A 19,597-nucleotide genomic window follows, 5' to 3' on the forward strand; every position below is an offset into this window, starting at 1 on the left:
CTATGAAAACATCCCTCCACATTAATCTGGTAACAACACCTCACTAACTTATATGTCTCAGTCATCTCTTCTTCTGTTCACAAGGTTGTTACATTCCCTCAATCTCTCCTTGTATCTGACATTCCATAGACCTGACACAAGCTTAGTAAACCTTCTCTAGATCTCCTGCAATGCATCCTCATTTCCCCTGAAAACCAGACAACTGAATCTATGTATAGTAGTGTGGCCTGAAAGGACATTGACATGAAGAAGCTCTTTGCTTCTTCATGTCAATGTCCTCCTCATTATTGCCATAATCCATTGGGATGTTCTTACAATTTTAGAACATTCCAATGGATTATGGCAAAAGTCTCTGTCTACTATCACTCCCACATCTCTCATCTCCTCCACCTCCTTCAAGTTTCTCCATTAATTATATACTCTGCATCCCAACACTGCCTACCATATTTCAAGACCTTGTACTTTGCAACATAGAACTGATAGCTATACTCATTTTTCCACTCATATACTCTATTTGACTATATGAGTGTGCAAATGCATACACAGGACTGGTTTATAACCAGTCCTACGTATGCTTATCTCCATCTGTGACTTCTCCTTACTTGCTCCTACCTACTCACCTTCTGTCCCATATACACCCCTTCCCAACTCAACCCCCCAATGTATTCCAAGCAGTTACTTTCCTCTGCTGACCATTCACATACCTGCATGCATTACACTTTCAGAATTCACTCTACTTATACAATGTCTCCCTGACCCCCCCCCCCCTTGGCCCAACCCATTTCCCTGTTCAATTTGCATTCCTTTTTTCACATTCTCCTCTCCATTCACAACCACATCAGTCTCAACTGGTCCACTCTCTTGCTTATTCATATCATCTCTGACTTCCATTAATACCTTGTTGCAATGGCTGCAACGCCTATAAAATAGAATACGCCCACAAACACTCACTCAACTCTCCCTTACTTGGCATATGCAGTTACAATAAAACTATTCCCATCTGTTACTATAATAAACTTAATCTCCATGCCACTTTAAAATACACATCCAACTAGCAATCTGTATCCATTCTCCCAGGAACATACTTCATCAATTAACACATATATTGGAGTGTATAAAATTCTGTGTGCCTGTAATTTAATCTCTTATGGAGTTCTGGCTAATCTGTTAGCATTTCCTTTCAAGAACATAAAACTGCATTTGCTGTTATCATTATGGCAAGTCAGAACTGGCAGATCACTTTCTGAATATATCTTTTATAATTTCTGTAATTTGCAGTGGTATATTTCTTGATACTAATATTACAAAATATCCTGTAATCTAATTCTACCAAAAGCCTTTTCTGAGTTCAGCCTTTTTCTATTTGTTTTACAATAGCATCAGTATGTGAGCTCTCCTTTTGTAATCATTGTTGTCTCCTGTCATTGTGAATAAGTCATGATTCTAATTCATCTTGAATAATTTTTATGCATATTTACATACTCTATTATTACTTAGATGGCAGCGTTGAAAATTTCTAAAATAGGTTTTGTTTTCATTAATTGTGTTGTATAAAGTTTGTGTTAACATGTTTGCAACTCAGAGTTTATATTATTATTATTAAGAGAGACCTCCAGGAAGTCAGAGACTCATCGAGGGAGACCACATAACACACACACACCAGCTATCATAATAATTCTTGAATTCATTCACACTGCTTGCACTCGCAACATCCAATGGCAACCCATTCCAATCACATACCATCCTCTGAGAGAAAAATCTAGCACTCACCCCTTTCTTAGCAGCCTTCATTCTTAGCTTCCAAGGATGCCCTCTTGTTCTTTCCCCACCCTCCATAAATTGAAAAATTCCATCAATTGAAATCCTGTATGACCTTTCAGAAGTTTGTAAGTCTCAATTATATCACCCCTCTTTCTCCTGCTTCCTTGCTAGTGTCTGCAGTCTACAAATTCTCAATCTAATCAGTAGTCCACAATCCTGATATCATTTTTAACACTCTCCTTTGTACTCTCTCTATCTCCAATATATCAGAATCACAATGGAAACCAGGAGACCAGACCTGCACACAATAGTCAAAGTGAGGTCTTATCAAGACCTTGTAAAGTGGCAAAATAGCATCCTTATCTTTACATGTGAATGTATGTTTCAGCATTGTATTATCTTTTGAGTTGTATTTGCAATCTTTGCCACATGGCCCCTGAACTTCAACTTCTTATCTACTAACACTCCAAGATCCAAAGCCTCATCAGTTTCTTCTAGCATAATCCTGCCAATATAATACGACATTGGATATCTAATCATGCCGAAGTGAATGACTTTACATTTATTGAACTGACATTGAACTGACACCCGTTTTCCCATGCCCATAATTCCAGTCTATTCAAATCATTCTGCAAGTACTGCATATCAGCACCATTCCTGATTACCCTACCTATCTTTGCATCATCAGCTGAATGTCACTTGTCAAATCCTTCCTAATACCATTACTGTACAGATTGAATAACAGTAGACTAAGAACTGATCCTTGTGGTACACCACTTGTTACCTTAAATCTTGCAGGCTCAAATGGGATGTGAGTCTGCAAGATTATACCCCTTTTTGATATCTGTCAGTCAGCCATCCTCATATCCATGCTAATATTCTATAACCCAAACCCATTTTCTCCAATTTATGCAAGAGTCTATCATGGTGTATCCATTCCCTTTGTCTAGTCCAATGGTAATATTATTATTGAATGTGAACAAGTTGCTTAAACATGACCTTCCCTTAGTAAACCCATGTTGTTCATTGCAAAGTAGAGATTCACTGTCAACCCATTTCTGAATGCAAGCCCTAAACAATTTTTCCAAAATCTTCATCACCATGCCTGAGATACTAATTGGTCGATAGTTGGATACATCAGTCTTTGCATCACCTTTGTGCAGTGGAATTACCATTCATTCCTTCCATTCCTGCAGAATATTCCCTATTCTAAGACTCATATTAAACAGCCTGGTCAAAGGAATGGCCAGTTCAGCTGAACACTCTTTTAGCATATGTGCTGATATCCCATCAGCCCCTATTGCTGAATTCTTATTCAATTTGTGCAATAGCGCATACCCCTCCTCATACACCTGCGTTTCTTCATCCAGTGAAGAAGTATCAGTGAGCTCAATGTTGTGTATACCAGGTTGATAGCTTTTAACAAAATGGGCACTCATTAGCTGAACAACCTCTTCTGCATTTGTAACCCTCACTCCATCTGGATTTAGAAGAGTTATCCTTTCATATTCATTCTTTCTTTTACTTGCAGCATATCGATAGAATTCTTGTGGGTTGTCTTTAGCACGCAGAGCCAGTTTCTTTTCATACTCAGACTTTGCTTTCCATACAACACTAGTGACTATTCAATCTTGCTGCTTATAACATTCATAACTGATGTCATCCTTATGCACACAGTATTCCTTCCAAATCGTCCTTTTCTTACGAATCTCTTGTTTAATAAGATTACACATCCATTTGACTCCTACCCTATTTATTCTTCGAACTCTCAGAACACATTCTGATATCGCATAATTTAAGTATTGTTCAAATGCTTCTCATGAACTGGCGATATTCTTTCCATCTAGCAACTGATCCCATTCCACTGAACTCAGTATACTGCTTTGTAGTTAAGCATGTAACATTTTCTGAATGGAACATTCGTAACTTAGGTGCCTCTCAAGTGAGTACCTCATGATCACTGTCACTAACCGGTGGCAGAATAGTTACGTCTTTAACTGAAACATCCTCTGATACTATAATCATATCTAACAGTCTTTGACCTAGAGCTCCTTCCGTCACATGCTGCTCTGCTTGAGTAAATTGTCCCGCATCAGCTCAATAAATGTATTTTTATTCTTCTCACGAGATTCTACTGCTATCCAATTAATATTTGGATAATTAAAGTCACCCATTATGATTACTCTTTTCACACCCATCTTTTCTATTTGGTGATGTATTTCTTCATCACTAGCAACCGATCCACCAGGTCTATAACAACATCCCACTATGTAACTGATCTTGTTAGATTCCACCTCACACCAGATGGCTTCAAACTCACTGCCACATAAAATATTGTTAGTACTATAATCATAGGTCTCAACTCTAACTGGATTCAAGTCATCTGATATCATTATCAGCACATCCCCTCCTCTCCTATCCTTTCTAAAAATACCGTACCATTGACACTCGATACCAGTTAGTTAGCCTAATTCTGATAGCTAGGTCTCACTAATACCTACAATCTGAGGTCACAACTGAACCTATTGACTAAGGCATAGGTTCCCAAAGTGGGTGGTACCGCCCCACCCCCAGTGGGCACTGAAGCCTTCTGGGGGGGGGGGCTATAGTGGGATTAGAAGCATTTGGGAGCATTCAGGCAGTCTAGGGGTCGGTGGCTCTTTATAAAAGAAATTAATAATATATATTTAAAAATTAATTATTTTCATGATTTTGCGATTAGATAATCATTTAAAATTTAAATATTGAATTTTAATTCATCTTATGCCCATCTTACACGATCAATTTTTTTTATCAGTTTTCTATTTCAATTATTTAATCATTTGAAAATTTACCATGTCAGATAGAAATAGAAGTCAATTTTCTATGTCAATGAGAAAATTGAACGTGTCATACAGGATATTTTAACTTCTATTTTTTATATACTTAAAAAATTTATTAATTTTTTGCTATTGTAAAAACTGATCGTGCCATACAGGCTTTAGTCTATCCACACAGCAGACGAGTCTTAATTAGTAGTATGTCGGTCAACTATTACGTAGGTAATTCACTCAATTCAGCATGTTTTGACAGGAATATGGATGCTTGCAGTGACTTGTTCAAAGCACGAATACGATGGTATCGCAAACAAGTCAATGCATGCAAGTCAGTTCGGGCTAGATTTCAAATCTATAAATACCAGTGGTTTAGGAATAAGTTTCATTATTTTTTGTGTGCTTTGCCAACAATCATCAGTCGAAAGTGTGATAGATAAGTGGAGTCATACAAAGTGTAAATTAAATCTTTTATTTTGTGAATATTTTTGCAAATTTTATTACTTCATTATGTCTGAATATAAGAAGAAATGTCGACAGTACAGTATTGAGTATTTGAAATATGGTTTTATTCAAACTGTTATAATGGGGGCATTACAAAATTTATGTCTTGCAAAGTGGGCGGTGGCCTGAAAAAGTTTGGCAACCTATGGACTAAGGCAACAAACTATACCTCTCTGTTTCTGATTCTCGTAGCATTCGTGTGCAGACATAATAATATACCTGTTTGTTCTTTTATATAGTCTTGTCTGCAGTTTGCCTGACACAATTGGACAACTTGCAGATCTCTATTCTTCTCTAATGCCTTATATATATAGACATCTTTGCACATGTTTGATGGATCTGAACCGAACAAACACAAAGCCAAAATCATTCTCTCCTCATCAACATTTACATGACAAATCCCATTCCCTGTGGAATATTTCTACAGAATATAATCTTGGATATTGTGTAGAAATTGAGAATTTTAAGCTAAGCATTTATTTCTTCTTCTTGAACTTATCTATCCCTTAGGATGGGTAAACCCCACCGATTCGGGTCATGATAAATTAATTCAGCCTGCACATCACTCCTGTACCACATTCCCTAAGGGAATGTGGTACAGGAGTGATGTGCAGGCTGAATTAATTTATCATGACTGTTAATTTATTTATGGCTATAGATCCAGGCTTACAGTCCAGTTTTTTGTTTGTTCTGAGGGATGTAAAACCTGACTTTATGGGAGGGAAAAGACCTGAGAAAAGGTTCCTTGCATCATAGACAGGATTTGAAGCTGGGTCTTTCCAACCAGAAGGCTAATCTATACCAACTGAGCTACAGAGATTCAATCATTGTATATTGTATTATTCTGCAAATGCCATGATTGATATTGTTATGTGGACTTTGGCATGGCTCATTTCCCCAGAGAGGGAGAAGAGGATATATATTCTCTTGAGTTTGAAAAAGCCTGCTCTAATTTTAAGTATATACACTAACTTCTTATGGTTATATATTATTGTATAAGAGGGCATTCTTGTATATTTAGTAGCAGAATAATTTTTTAAGATCACAACATTTTTTCCTTTTTCTAGGCTTGTTGAAGAACTGAAGCAGAATTATAAACAACAGTTGGATAAAGTAGTTGAAAAGTTTAGAGTAAGTAGTCATTTCACACTTTTGTACAATTTAGTAAACCGATAAGGACCAAAAGAATAATTTTTTGTGGTAGAAAGTTGTAGAATTGATGATGTGAAACTTCAAGCACATGAATTATTATATGCTTGAAGAGTATTATTCACTGTGTATTTTTGAAATAAGGGTGGACAGACGTCATAACTTCTGCTTTGGGAACCAAACCTAGCATCACTCACTTCAGGTTGCCAATAAACAAGGCTGTGATGTTTCATTGGGCAGTGAAAGTCATTTACCATCTGATCAGTTGAGATTTTGTTTCCTCTAATTAGAAGGATAGCCTTTGACAGTAGGGATACTAGATGAAGTACCAGGATCCCTTTGGTGGAAATGGACCACACCTTCAGAAGGTTATGGTTTATTTTGGGAAGAGTCTAGTATTGCATGCAACTGGCCCATTAGCAGTGCAGTGGGAATTTTTCTGGAGCTTTTTTTTTCCCCTCTGGGCCTTTTTTCTACTATTCTAGTTTAAAACACCATCTTTGCAAACGTTTCCTTTCTCATTTTGCTTAAATGATCATACTAACTGAGATCAGTGCTGCTTGCATATCCTTGAATGCTAATGATGTCAAGATACTTTCTAATAACCTTCTTTTTTAACATGATTCTGGCATTGATAATATCTCTTGTACTCTCGCTTTTTCCTCAAACTTTCATAAGTAGTCTCTAGACTTTGGTCAGTTATTTTATTCGTAATCTTTCTAATCCATAGGTGTGAAGTTAACTGAAACACTAAACATCAGAACATTAAAAGAAGTAGCCTGAACAACCAACATATATGCCTTTACATCTTTCTCAGGACAGTGCAGTGGATCATATGGGAAAAAACTGAATCAAGTACATACAAAATTAACACCCCTTCTACATAACCCATGCTGACAGTGAGTTTCCTGAGATAGAAAAATAACTGGAAAAAAAGAACAACTTCCAGAATACTTCTTTGAAGAATATCAAGGAAAAGAAAGCCTATGCAAATAAAGCTATCAATCAGGCTACTCTCAGTATAGAAGATGCACTCTTCTGGGTGACATGAAAGACAAGAACTCAAAAATCCAACCAGTCAGCTTTAAGTGGGTATGGGAGCAGATCACAGCTCCTCTCACCACAACAGTGTTAGATTTTCAAATTATGTTTAATCAGAAAATTGCTAGTACAAAGACAAATTTATAATGGTCAGCAGTGGAGCTGATGCTACCAAAATGTTAAAACTTATTAAAAGAAATTTCCATCCTTTGGATAGAATAAAGTAACAGGTGTTGCCATCCTAATTTTCCTGCCAAATCTAGGTACCTTTTACAATGTACAATGAAATGCTGAAGGACATGTTATTGTTGCTGATTGAAATTGGAGGGGAAAAAAATTATTTGGCTTTATAGAGTTTCAATTTTATGTGATGAAATGGGATCAGAGCATCAATCTTTGTTGTTCCATACTGAAGTTTGTTGGCTGTCGAGAGGGAGAGTTCTGTCCAGAGTTCATGAGTTGAAAGAATAATTAAAAGTATTTTTTGAGGGTAACTCTCAATATTCAGCTAAGTTGGAAGACAATTACTGGTTGCAAAAAATGACCTACTTAGCTGACATATTTGAATACCTAAATGAACTTAATCGAAAAATGCAAGGACCGCCTGAGAATATATTAATTTGCACTGAAAATTAATGGATTCAAAAACAAAATTCAACTTTGGAAAGATGTGGTGAAAAATGGTTCCCTTGAAACGTTTAGTCGGTGTTGTAGTTCGAATCCTAAAAAAGAACTACTAGAACTTGTAGATCGACACCTATGCATGATTGAGAGAAAGTTTCATCACCTACTTTGAATTAACGGAGACAAAGAAATTCGATTGGGTTCAAAATCCATTTGCATCTTCATTAGATCACATGGCATTCGATTTATCAGTGAAAGAAAAGGAGTTATTAGACTTAAAAAATGATCGTACCCTTGAAGTTGAGTTTAAGGATGTTCCATTTTCTCAATTCTGGGTAACTGCAAAAAAAGAGTTTCCATCCATTGGCAAAAAAGCTATAAACATTCTTTACCATTTGCTACATGTGTGAACAAAGTTTCTCTTCTATGCTCACTATCAAGAATTTAAAGAGATCATCATTGAAGAGTCTTGATCATGAATTGCGTGTAGCTCTTTCGACCATAGACCCAGATATAAAAAAAGTTGTGTTCACAGAAACAAGCCCAAGTATCTCACTGAAATAAGAAGGAAATATATGTATTAGCTGTGGCAAAAGAATATTGTAGATATTTATATTAATACTTAAAATGTTTATTTTGTCATTAAATTATTATTATTAGCATATTTATACATAGTAATTCTTTTGTGTATAATTAATTTTACTTTTGTATTTTCACATCATAATTTTATAAAATAAGTGTTCTAAAAATTTAATCTCAGTTTCACTCAGTCAAATCTGACAATTTAGTTCATAGATGCGATATAAAAACTATGTCAAATATCAATCACTGAGGATGTATGGATTAGGTATTTTCATTCCATTTATTTCGTTTATTTCGTGCTTATGACTGCATAAGAAGACTTATCTGAAACGAATGTTTAGCTGGAATGTTCTGTATTAGAATGCAAAATTGAAAGAAAGATCTTATTAATTGAATCCCAGTATGAAATAGAAGAAATTAATCATGTTAATAGAAAAATGTTCCTTCATAGTGTGTCGTGAAATTATTTATGCTTGTGAGGTGTGCCGTGAAGTGAAAAAGGTTGGGAAGCACTGGTCTAAAGATCCACCCACTAGAGATCTAACCTAGGCTCACAGTATATCTGTGGAAGTTGGAAAACTAGAAGGACCAGCACAGGCTTTGATCTCAACCAATTACCTGCAAGTTTTTGATTTAGTGTACACAGACTACTTATTTGTTTTGATTGGTTTCCCTATTATAATTGTAAAATTATAAATAAACGATGATATAAATGAAGAAATAACTATGCACCCCCTGTAACGAATGTTAATTCACCGCGGCCCCCATAAAATCCAAAATGGAAATTTTTTATATTTTACATATCATAAAATTGAAGTAATAAATTACAATTTTACAACACTAAATGTGTCATTTATGACAATGCAATACTGTTATAAATGGAGATATTCGGAAGAATATGAACATATCAATTAGGCCAGGTGTGAGCAACATGTAAGATAAAGTTTAATGAAAATAAACTATCCCATGGATCCCCTTTGAATTACTCGTGGACCCAAGGGGGTCTGCGAACCACAGGTTGGGAAACACTGCCTTAGATCAAAAGTGCACTAATTATTTGGTAGCAAAAGCCACTCGACGTTGGCCACTGGTTATTTTCTACACTATTCTGAGTATTACAGGCATCAACAGCAAGATCATACATGATTTACATAATGGAAGGCCAGAAAAGAGTACCCATTTACAGAGAGAACTTGGTATGGATTCTGCCATTCTCATTCTACAGCTGACCTTCTTGACCTTTGGACACAGGCCAAGTAAAGATTTGGAAAAACTCATGGTTGTTCTTGATATTTCCAAATTATTTGATAATGTTTGGCATCAATTTCTTCTTACTGAGTTACCATCTTATGGTTATCCTCCTGCTCTTTGCGATTGGATTTCCAGTTTCCTCTCCAGTTGCTCATTGTATGTCCTGATCGATGGCTTCCTCTCATCAGTTTCTTTATCAATAGAACCCCGTGGCTCTATATTTTTGTTCATGCTTTGTCTCTTATACACTAATCATTTTCTTTCTCTAACATAAATCCTAATTAGTTTTGGTGATGATAGCAGTACTCTCTATTTAAGACTCTCTATCTAAATTTAAGAAATCTTATTCAAGATCTTTCATAAAAAAAATAAAAAAAAAATAAAAAAACTGATCTCCTCACCATTCTGAAATGGGGATGGTGATAATCTATTATTATTATTATTTTGTGACACCTTCAAGGAGTCCAAAGACTCATTGAGGGAGGGCATCTACTCAACAACTCTCCATCTCCACCGCTTAATCCACCAACTACACTAAGCCACCATTACCATCATCATCGACACCAACACCATCTGCTGCCCACCACCGCTAGTATTTTTGTCTATAAATTGCGCATGTTCTGAAGGCCAGTATGTTGCATGAAAAATCCAAGTTTCTTGGAGAAAAAACCTTCTACCTCCATATGAGATCAACTAACTCACTTTCAATTGAAAAATTCTCATAAAGATTCCTCTCATCATGATGAGAATCAAACTTGGCCTCTTCCAATCAAAGGGTACAATGTACCGTCATTCTTCCAATTGTGCTACTAAGGCACTTAAAAAAAGTTAACAGTTATCTGCACCAGGGTGTGAACCTGTGATGTTGAGTTTAGAGAACTGCACCTTTACCATCTATGCCGCCTAGTGAACTTCAATTCTGTTAAAACACGGTCTGTCTTATTACCCAGAAGAAAGGTCCTACATCATTCTCTCTTACTTTTGATAATGTTCCAATACTCTTTTAAGTTTAGTTTTCCCTTCTTTATTAACTTTTTATATCCAGCTTATCCTGACATGAACATATTATTCTAATAGCCTCCTCAGCTTCTAAAAAACTTGATATTCTTTTTTGTACAAAACACTGCTTTTCTCCTAAATTAATATTTATAAATCTCAGATCCAACCAACTTCAGAATATTTTTCTCTCATATGGGGTAGTGCACCCAAAAATCTCCCTAAGAATTCCTGATTGTATATAGAAGGAACCCCTCTCTCACTGATTCTTTCCCGATACTTTCTCAGTGCTCTATTTCTGCATTATGCCTTTTCTTATATAGCTGGGCATAGCTCCACCAAATGGGCCACTACTACTATTTTCTCCACTTTTTTTTTCTCTAATCATGTAAGAATGAGTAGCTACTGATCAACATCCATATATAGTTCATCTCCAAACATACAGTACCAACTTCTCATCTTCTTCATTTCACCTGCCGCTGCCATTCTTTGGACCTGCCTATCCCATACTGTTTTTCCTAATGAATACAACCACCAGCTTTTCTTCTTTCCCCTTAACCACTTGTCCATGAAACACTGTTGTTGTATAGATCATGTGACCTCTCATGTGTTGTTTTATAGTGAATGAAGTTATTTTAATAGTCTTTATTACAGTGAAAGTTGACTGTGTTGTTACCTGCTATGTTTTCCAGTATTAACTGAGTTATTATTGCATTTATGAATATTTTATATATTTTTCTTTTCATTTTGCACAGTCAACTTTATTTGATTTATCTGTGTGTGTGTACATATACATATATATATATTAGAGCACAGATGAAAAGAGCTGTCAGCTTTTGGCACAAGTGGAACAGCTAACGCAACAAGTGGAGAGCCTCAGTATAGAAAAAAGAGTTCTTAAGGAAGCAAATAATGAAGTTACAAAAAAAAGCAGCATCTTGTCTTCTGAATTGGAGAAAGCTTATCTTAAACAAAATGAAGCTCAAGAATTGTTAAATGATCTAGTCCATGTTGTAAGTAAATATATTATTATCATTAACTCAGCATTCTTACATATACAGTACTAACGTATTATAGGTTGATCAGCCAACCTCACATATATAGGTCCAACATAAAAAAATATATATATTATATAGTTTAATAGCATTGCTAAATGTAGCTTAACATTGGCTTCTTATGAATATCGAATTTCGCACAGAAATTAAGTTATTTTTCTAAGCCTAGAATGACCCATACAATGGCTGTTTAACATCCAGTCACCATTCATTAGCAAAACCTACTGAAATTGCTTCTCTTCCTCTTCTTTCCTTTCCAATTAACCTTTAATCTCTGAACTGCCTTTCCCACCTAAGAATTTTTCAAGGACTATAATGTCCAGTTCTTGAAAAAGAATATCATTAGTTGTATTATATTGTATTATTAATATAATAATATTATATTATTAATAAACTTATAGGTTATTAAAGCAGTTCTATAAGATTGATACAAAAGAAAATTTTCAATACATGATGAATAAAGAGAGAACTAGAAGACACCCTTGGAAGTTTTGCAAGAGTGTAGTTAGTAAGGGTGTGCAAACTAGAGTTTGTGCTTGGAGAATGGCAAATGGGTGAGTGGGATGGATTACTAGAATTAGTTTGAGTGCCCTGACAGCGAATAAATTTAAAGACAAGTATGATTAATTATTGTGTGTATAAAGTAGGGTTTCCATTCATCCCATTTTTCCCGGGAAAGTTCCGTTTTTTATAAAAATGTCCCGAGTTAATTCCAAAAGTCCTCCTTTTTTTAAGTATCCTTTAGGAAAAAATGGATAAACGGATTTTATCTCGTTTTTAGTACCAATTTCTATTACAATGTTGATAATAATAAATATTATTTATTTATTATTTATAATAATAATCATTAGTGTTATTAATAATAAAACTAACTAATAGTAACTAATGACAATGTTCTTTTTTTCCCATGCTTCTGTATCTTACTTGATCAATACTTTATGTGCTATAATTTTTATTGTTTTCTACCCCAATAATGCTGAAACATAAGTGCTGTATTAATGATAATATTAGAAGAGAATTTCCTTTTGTTAAAGATGTAAATGAAAATGTGGAATGTACTTTATGTAACTGTAAATTTTGCATCGGTCGGTCATACATAGTCAACCACGTGAAGACGAAAAAAAATAAAGCTGCTGTTCGAAGTAAGGTTTCCAACCGTAGTATAAGTATAATAAATTTAGTTTAATCCTTTATCCAAGTGTGAGCAAACAAAGTTTGCGCCTGAAAATATCTTCAGGACTGGGGTAAGGTAGTACAACACTGGGCCACTCGTTGCAAAGGTGGAGCAAGCTAACATCACTCCTATCTCAGTATCCCCCCCCCATAATGCAAAACACATCTCCTTGTGTATATGTATATAATGTTATGCATTAAGGGAAGGGCTACTACCTAGACTAGTTTTGACATTTATTGAGGTCTCTTCAGTGGGAGCCTGGCCCAAGTGGAAATACCAGGCAGAAGCATTAGCAAGGTCATCTCTACCTATAGGGGTTGCCAAATGGTGTGCCACCTTTGATTAGACTATAATAAATTTAGTTTAATCCTTTATCCAAGTGTGAGCAAACAAAGTATCTTCAGGACTGGGGTAAGGTAGTACAACACCGGGCAACTTTATACATATGCATAACATTATATATGCAACAAATACATAACATTATATACATATCAGCAAGGAGATGTGCTTTGCATTATCGGAGATACTGAGATAAGAGTAATGTTAGCTTGCTCAACCTTTGCAATGAGTTGCCCGGTGTTGTACTACCTTACCGCAGTCCTGAAGATACTTTCAGGCACAAACTTTGTTTGCTCACACTTGGATAAAGGATTAAACTAAATTTATTATAGTCTAACCAAGTAAAAAATAAACTTCCAACATGCAGTATAAGTAATTTTTTAATTGTGAAAACCAAGAGTGAAAGGGAAAAAGAGTTATCACTGGCAGTGCAGGAAGCAACCTTCACGTATCACACAGCAGTGCATAACCACAGCTTTAACTCCATGGACTGCACAACAACCATCGTGAAAAAAATTTTCAATGATAAATTCAGGTGTTTGCAAACAAAGTGCAAGGCAATAATAACCAATGTTATTGCGCCATTAGCGACAAAGCAGATTTAAGAAGAGCTTTGACATGAAATTAGTGCCTCTGGTCATTAGATACTATCATCCAGAAAAAGGTGTGAAGTTGAATGTGTTGGAATTAGTTAATTTAGGTGGTGAAACTTCAGAACTTTTATTTTCTTATGTGTTGGAAGTGTTACAGAAGTTAGATCACCTGAAAAAAGGTTACTGCTATATTAGCAGATAATACAAACTTTGGTAGAAAGAATAATCTGTACTTCAAAATGGAAGAAAACACTGTGAACAATTTAATTGGAATTGGTCGCCCTGCACATGTGATACATAATGCTGTGCAGGCTGCTTACCTATCGATCTTCAGTTAATAATTAATAAGATTTACCAACATTTCCACATATATTGTGTATGAGTTGAGGAACTTAAATCATTTTGTGAATTCAGAAACACAGAGTATAAAACTGTTTTGGGTAGCAGCAAGACAAGATGGCTCTCTCTTTTGCCTGCAATCCAGAGGATTATTGACATGTTCCCTTCATTGAAGTCATATTAAAATATGTCCAGATATTAAAATTTTTAATATCTGAGATTTTTAATATTTGAGACTGATAGGACAAATGTCCTATCAGTCTCAAAAATTTCTTTGAAAATCCACTTTCAATTATACTCCTGCATTTCCTTGCCAGCCAGTTAAAAACCTTTTATATTACCATTAAATGTATTGAAAAGCATGATATAACAGTAATTGAAGTGAAAGATGAAACAAACAAACAAACTGGTGAAACTGATTTTTCTATCCTTGCAGGCAACCTCACCACATGCCTCTCTGGCTGAATCATTCAATGTTTTCTTGAGGATTTGCCACTGACTGTCCAAGGTTTGGTTCCTGTTCTCAAACTCTTTCATTTTTTCTTGAATAACGTTTGTATATTTTAATCTACAGTTCACATCTGTATCACAAATCAGCTGTAAAGCATGTCCCTAATCTCAATAAGCATGGCTCCATTAATTTGCTAAGACCTAGGAGACAGTTAATATAAGACTACATTTGTTTTGACTACTCTGAATTATTTGACCTAGAGCAGGGGTGGGGAACCTTTTTGGTATCAAGGGCGAAAATTGCTAATTTGAAAACTTCTGCAGGCGATTGGCAAATTTTAACTCATATATAGTGTATATAGTGTGCAATATATATCTCAATAAGTAAATGTGCAACATTCTCATCTGATATGGTATCTTTTAATTACAATTGTGTAGATATATAATTATAACAATCAAGAAAAGGCTATATTTATTTTATTTAAAAATTTATTATAATTAAATAAATTTAATTATAATAAATTTAAATTATTATAAAATTTTATTTACGTGTACATACGAGTACATCAGCTAAGGGACGAATTGAAATAGACTCGTGGGTGAAATTTCGCCTGCGGGCAAGGGGTTCCTCACCCCTCGCCTAGAGGATGCCTTGAATTGTTCCTTTTCATTCATAGTTTGAATTTTTTCTGCAGCAACTACAGCCTTTGTGAGCACATGTTTACCCACAGTTTTCCCAACTTGTTCTGAAGATGCTGGTTTGAAATTCAATTTGAAATATTAGTAACTCTTAAATAATTTATTTATTTTGTTCTCTTTGTGTTGTTTATGCCATGAAACATTGTTATGAATAATCACCAACACCTAACCCTATCATTATCTATTATACTCAGCTATCATCTGTCCCATGGTATGAAAGCAAGCCCATATCCAACCTATTTCCAAAAAAAAAAAAAAAAAAATCTGTTTTCAATTTATTGCTCTTGAAAGCAGTAAGTCAACTTCTTTATCACCTGGAACTGCCAGCTAATCATTAACCACCAGTGTGGATTCCACCACTCAAAATCCACAACAGATCTTGCCTGCATCGTCCACCTGTGGACACATGCAGGGAAAGGTTTGGAGAACTCTGTGCTGTTGCAGTTGACATTTCCAAGTCATTTTATAATATTTGACTTAAAGGACCTCAATAAATTACCAGCTTGTTACTCAATTGTCTTTCAATAATTGAGTAACAAACCTTCTCTTGGATTGTTCCCAATGTGTAATAGGAGATGGTATTGTTCCTTGTTTTCAGATTTCTCAACTAATGCTGGTGTTCATTAGGTCTGTGTCATATTACAGACTATCGTCCTTCTGTACATAAAACATTTTTTATGTACAGGAGGACCTCAAACCCTATCCATAGGTTTGCCAATGATATCATTCTCCATTCCTCCTATTTCTATGACATACCTTGTAGTGCTCAAACGTCTCAAGCTTCAAGATCTACAGCCAGCACTCAAGACACTGATCTCCATATCATTCTTCAGTAGGGTGTTGACTAGTCGGTTTCAGTTATTCCAAAATATAGGTATTTTTTTCTCACTAAAAGGGAAAAAAAATGTTAGCATCCTGTTAAACTCAAGGTATTAATATTAATATAGCAGTGATAACAGAAACAAAGTTAAAAGGAATGAAAGATAGAGATGATTATTTTAAGTGGAGAGTTCATTTTAATTGTTAATAAACAGGAAAATAAAATACAAAAAATATACTTTTGTAATGGATCATTATTGTTGAGTCTGAATGAAACTTGAATTAAAGTAATTTACGTTTCATACAGACTTAACATGGGCTTTACACTTTGGAAATAAATATTGATATATCAGCCTTACCGAGCACTTGTAAATTAACCAAATGTTACTAAAAGTTACTAAATCCTTCAATTTTTATTTTTGTCTTATATTGTAAAGTTTTATGAATTATTAAGTTGCTTAAACCTTACTGTTTTGTAAGTACTTAACAATTGTTGGAAAAGAGAGATAATCCTATTATGCAAAAATGGCCGAAGTCTATAACATGTGCAACGAAGTACAGGTATATCTTTTGTAAGCACGCTGCTTCCCCCCCCTTCTCCTACACTCCGTAGATTGCGAATGGATTCCATGTGGGGCGCTGAGTACTTGGTGACGTAGGATGACGTTAAAGATATTGGAAGGGGAAATTGATGACGTAGTATGAATGGTTGGCACGCAGTTTAAAAAAGGGCATGCAGCGGTGAAAATCAGGCCTTGCTCCTGTTCTCTGATTCCCGTGCTCTCAGATGGTCTTGTAGGTCCTGGATCTCGTGCGTCTTGCGGTCGTGCTGATGTGTGGAGCCTCCACATAGTATCCCCTTCATTCGACGAGGTTTCGAGATAATGACTCGAAAGTCTACCAGTCAGCGGTCAGCCCAGCAGATGAAAAGCACAGATGCTTGCAGAGATATCCTGATGTAAAATGCAGAGAGAATCCATGAAGAATACCTTAGAATATGCAGAGTGAACTTGAAATCAAAGGTGAATATCCAGACGAAATTAATGATAAGGCCAAGTAGCAACCCAGCAATTGGTAATGTACAGTTTATGCTCTCTTACAAGTGAAATTGTTTAAGAAGAATGTTTGTGAATACTAGGATAGACTGTAGTAATTGTTTCATTATTTTATTGATTAAAAATGAGAATTCTGTATAGGATATAGTGAAACAGCCCGTGGTGTCTAGAACGTATTTTCTAAAGGATAGAGATATAGTGTGTGTTTTGTTGAGAGCATGTGGAAAAAGATTGAATAGGTCTGTTAATTAATGTACATAGAATTGAAGGTTAAGAGTGATATATCAAGTGAACATTTAGTTATCATGAGTGAGATTCTTTGAATGCAATCCATGAGAGAGAGAGATTAAGAAATTGTAAACTAAGTGCTCATTCATTGTCTATTTTAGAATGTCTATTCAGCTTAGTACTATAAAGTGTATGATATGTCTTTTGAATTAAATGTTTTGTTTTGAGTTTAACTGCTGCCTTGCCTAAATTTTGTTCTATTGCACTTGCTCATAAAATTTACGAACCATAGCAAGAGGTTAGATAATAGATAGGCTATGACTGCAGAAAAGAGAATTATAGTTTAATAAGATTGAATGCTAACTGTGCTTTGGTTCCTTGGTCATACAAGCTTTGTTAATCTAGGATTCGGGGTGGCGCAGATAAAAAATAAATTTTCCCTGAATCCGAATAAGGAATTAGAACCAGTGCTGAGACAAAGAAATAGGTATCTGCCATTAGTAATTCCTTTGTCCCACAAACCAATAGCTTTACTCTTATTAGTAATTCGGCCTAGAGATTATTTTGAGCTAAGGAGATAAAGTTTATAATATAGAGAAATATTGTAGAAGAAAGATATTGGAAAGATTTTGCAATTTAACAATGGTGAGCCAGCCAGGATTTTGATTTAAGAAGGTTTAAGTATGAATGAGATAAGGATAAGTATAAGTAACGTATAAAGGATATTAAAAACATTAATAAGACGTATAAAAGGATATTTTATATGATATAGCATTATAAAATTTTTTAAAAAATGGAGGCACTTAAATATTATGAGTGTCTAATCTTGAAGAAAGTAGAAAAGGGGATTCTGAACAATTTTATGAGGTGCTACAAAAACAGTTAAATAAATAAATGCAGTAAAAAATATTGGTAATTGGAGATTTCAGTGCTGGAGTTGGAAGTGATCCAATCTCAGGCATTATAGATAAATATACAAAAATTTGCATAAATAATAATGATGAAGAATTATTGGATTTTGCATTTTCAATATTTGAAAATAATTAATCCTTTTTGAAAAGGATATGAATAAATATGCTAGGAGTGGTAAGGGATGAAAATCTATTATCGATTATTTCAACACTAATTCTAAATGTACATGTTTACAGAGGAAATGAAATATTTTCATATCATTATGTAGTAGTGTCTATTATAGAAATACTAACACAATGGAGAAAAGAAAGAAAGAAATAATAAAAAAAAAAAAGAAAACAAACAAGTATATCTCTAGTCAAGTCTATCATTCACATTTATCAGAATTAATTATGATGTAGAAGAAGAATAGAGTCTAATGAGAGAGAAAAAAATATCATTTACATTTATCCCAAGTTATACAAAATTTCTATAAAGATACAAAAATAAAGTTACAGTTAAGTAATAAATTAATGGAAGAGATTGAAATTAATTAAGGTCTAAGATAGGAATGTATTTGTCTCCAACTCTGTAACTCTGTTCCGTGTGTGTATTGTTGTTGTTATGTTCCATCGAGTCATTTTTGACTCCTAGTGATTCTATGAACATACATTCTCCATTCAGATCTGTCCCTGGCCATATCTTTCAGAATTTCCAAGTATTCCAGTTGCTTCTTTAACTCCATCTAACCATCTAATTCTTGGTCTTCCTCTTTAGCACTTTCATAGTAAGTTCCTCCAAATCTTCTAGCTTCCATCAACTTTTGCAAGCATCATCATCTTCTCCAGACTGTCATTTGCTCACATAATATGCCTGAAGTATGACAATTTTTGCTTGATGATCATAGCTTCGAGGGAGTAATCTGGCTTTATTCTGTCACTGATTTATTGGTTTGCTCTGCAGTCCATGGTATTCTTAGTAAGTGTCTCCAAACTCATAATTCAAATGCATTTATCTTCCTTCTTTCACTCTTTCTCAGGGTCCAACTTTCACATCCATACAGTACCACAGGAAATACCATTGCTTTCACAATTCTGATTTTTTGTTGCTAGGCTAATATCTTTATCTTTAAAGATCTTGCTTAAATTTGTCATTGCTTGCTTTCCAAGTAATAATCTTGTAACTTCTTCAGTACAATAACCATCTTGATCAAGCACAAAATTGTTAACTACTT

At 34.8% G+C, this 19,597-nt stretch overlaps 1 protein-coding gene across 1 annotated transcript in view; it reads left to right on the forward strand.

The window, feature by feature from the left end:
- LOC150096982 (uncharacterized) overlaps positions 1-19,597 on the forward strand; it is a 203,773-nt gene that overhangs the window by 131,095 nt on the left and 53,081 nt on the right. The window contains exons 11-12 of the mRNA XM_090408360.1: positions 6,146-6,209; positions 11,531-11,734. Of these exons, the coding sequence (XP_090264486.1) occupies positions 6,146-6,209; positions 11,531-11,734 (268 nt within the window). The remainder of the gene's footprint in view (positions 1-6,145; positions 6,210-11,530; positions 11,735-19,597) is intronic.

Source organism: Typopeltis vanoorti, chromosome 18 (genome assembly GCF_054136105.1).
Source record: "Typopeltis vanoorti isolate ZY-2024b chromosome 18, IOZ_Tvanoo_1.0, whole genome shotgun sequence".
NCBI classification, from domain to species: domain Eukaryota; kingdom Metazoa; phylum Arthropoda; class Arachnida; order Uropygi; family Thelyphonidae; genus Typopeltis; species Typopeltis vanoorti.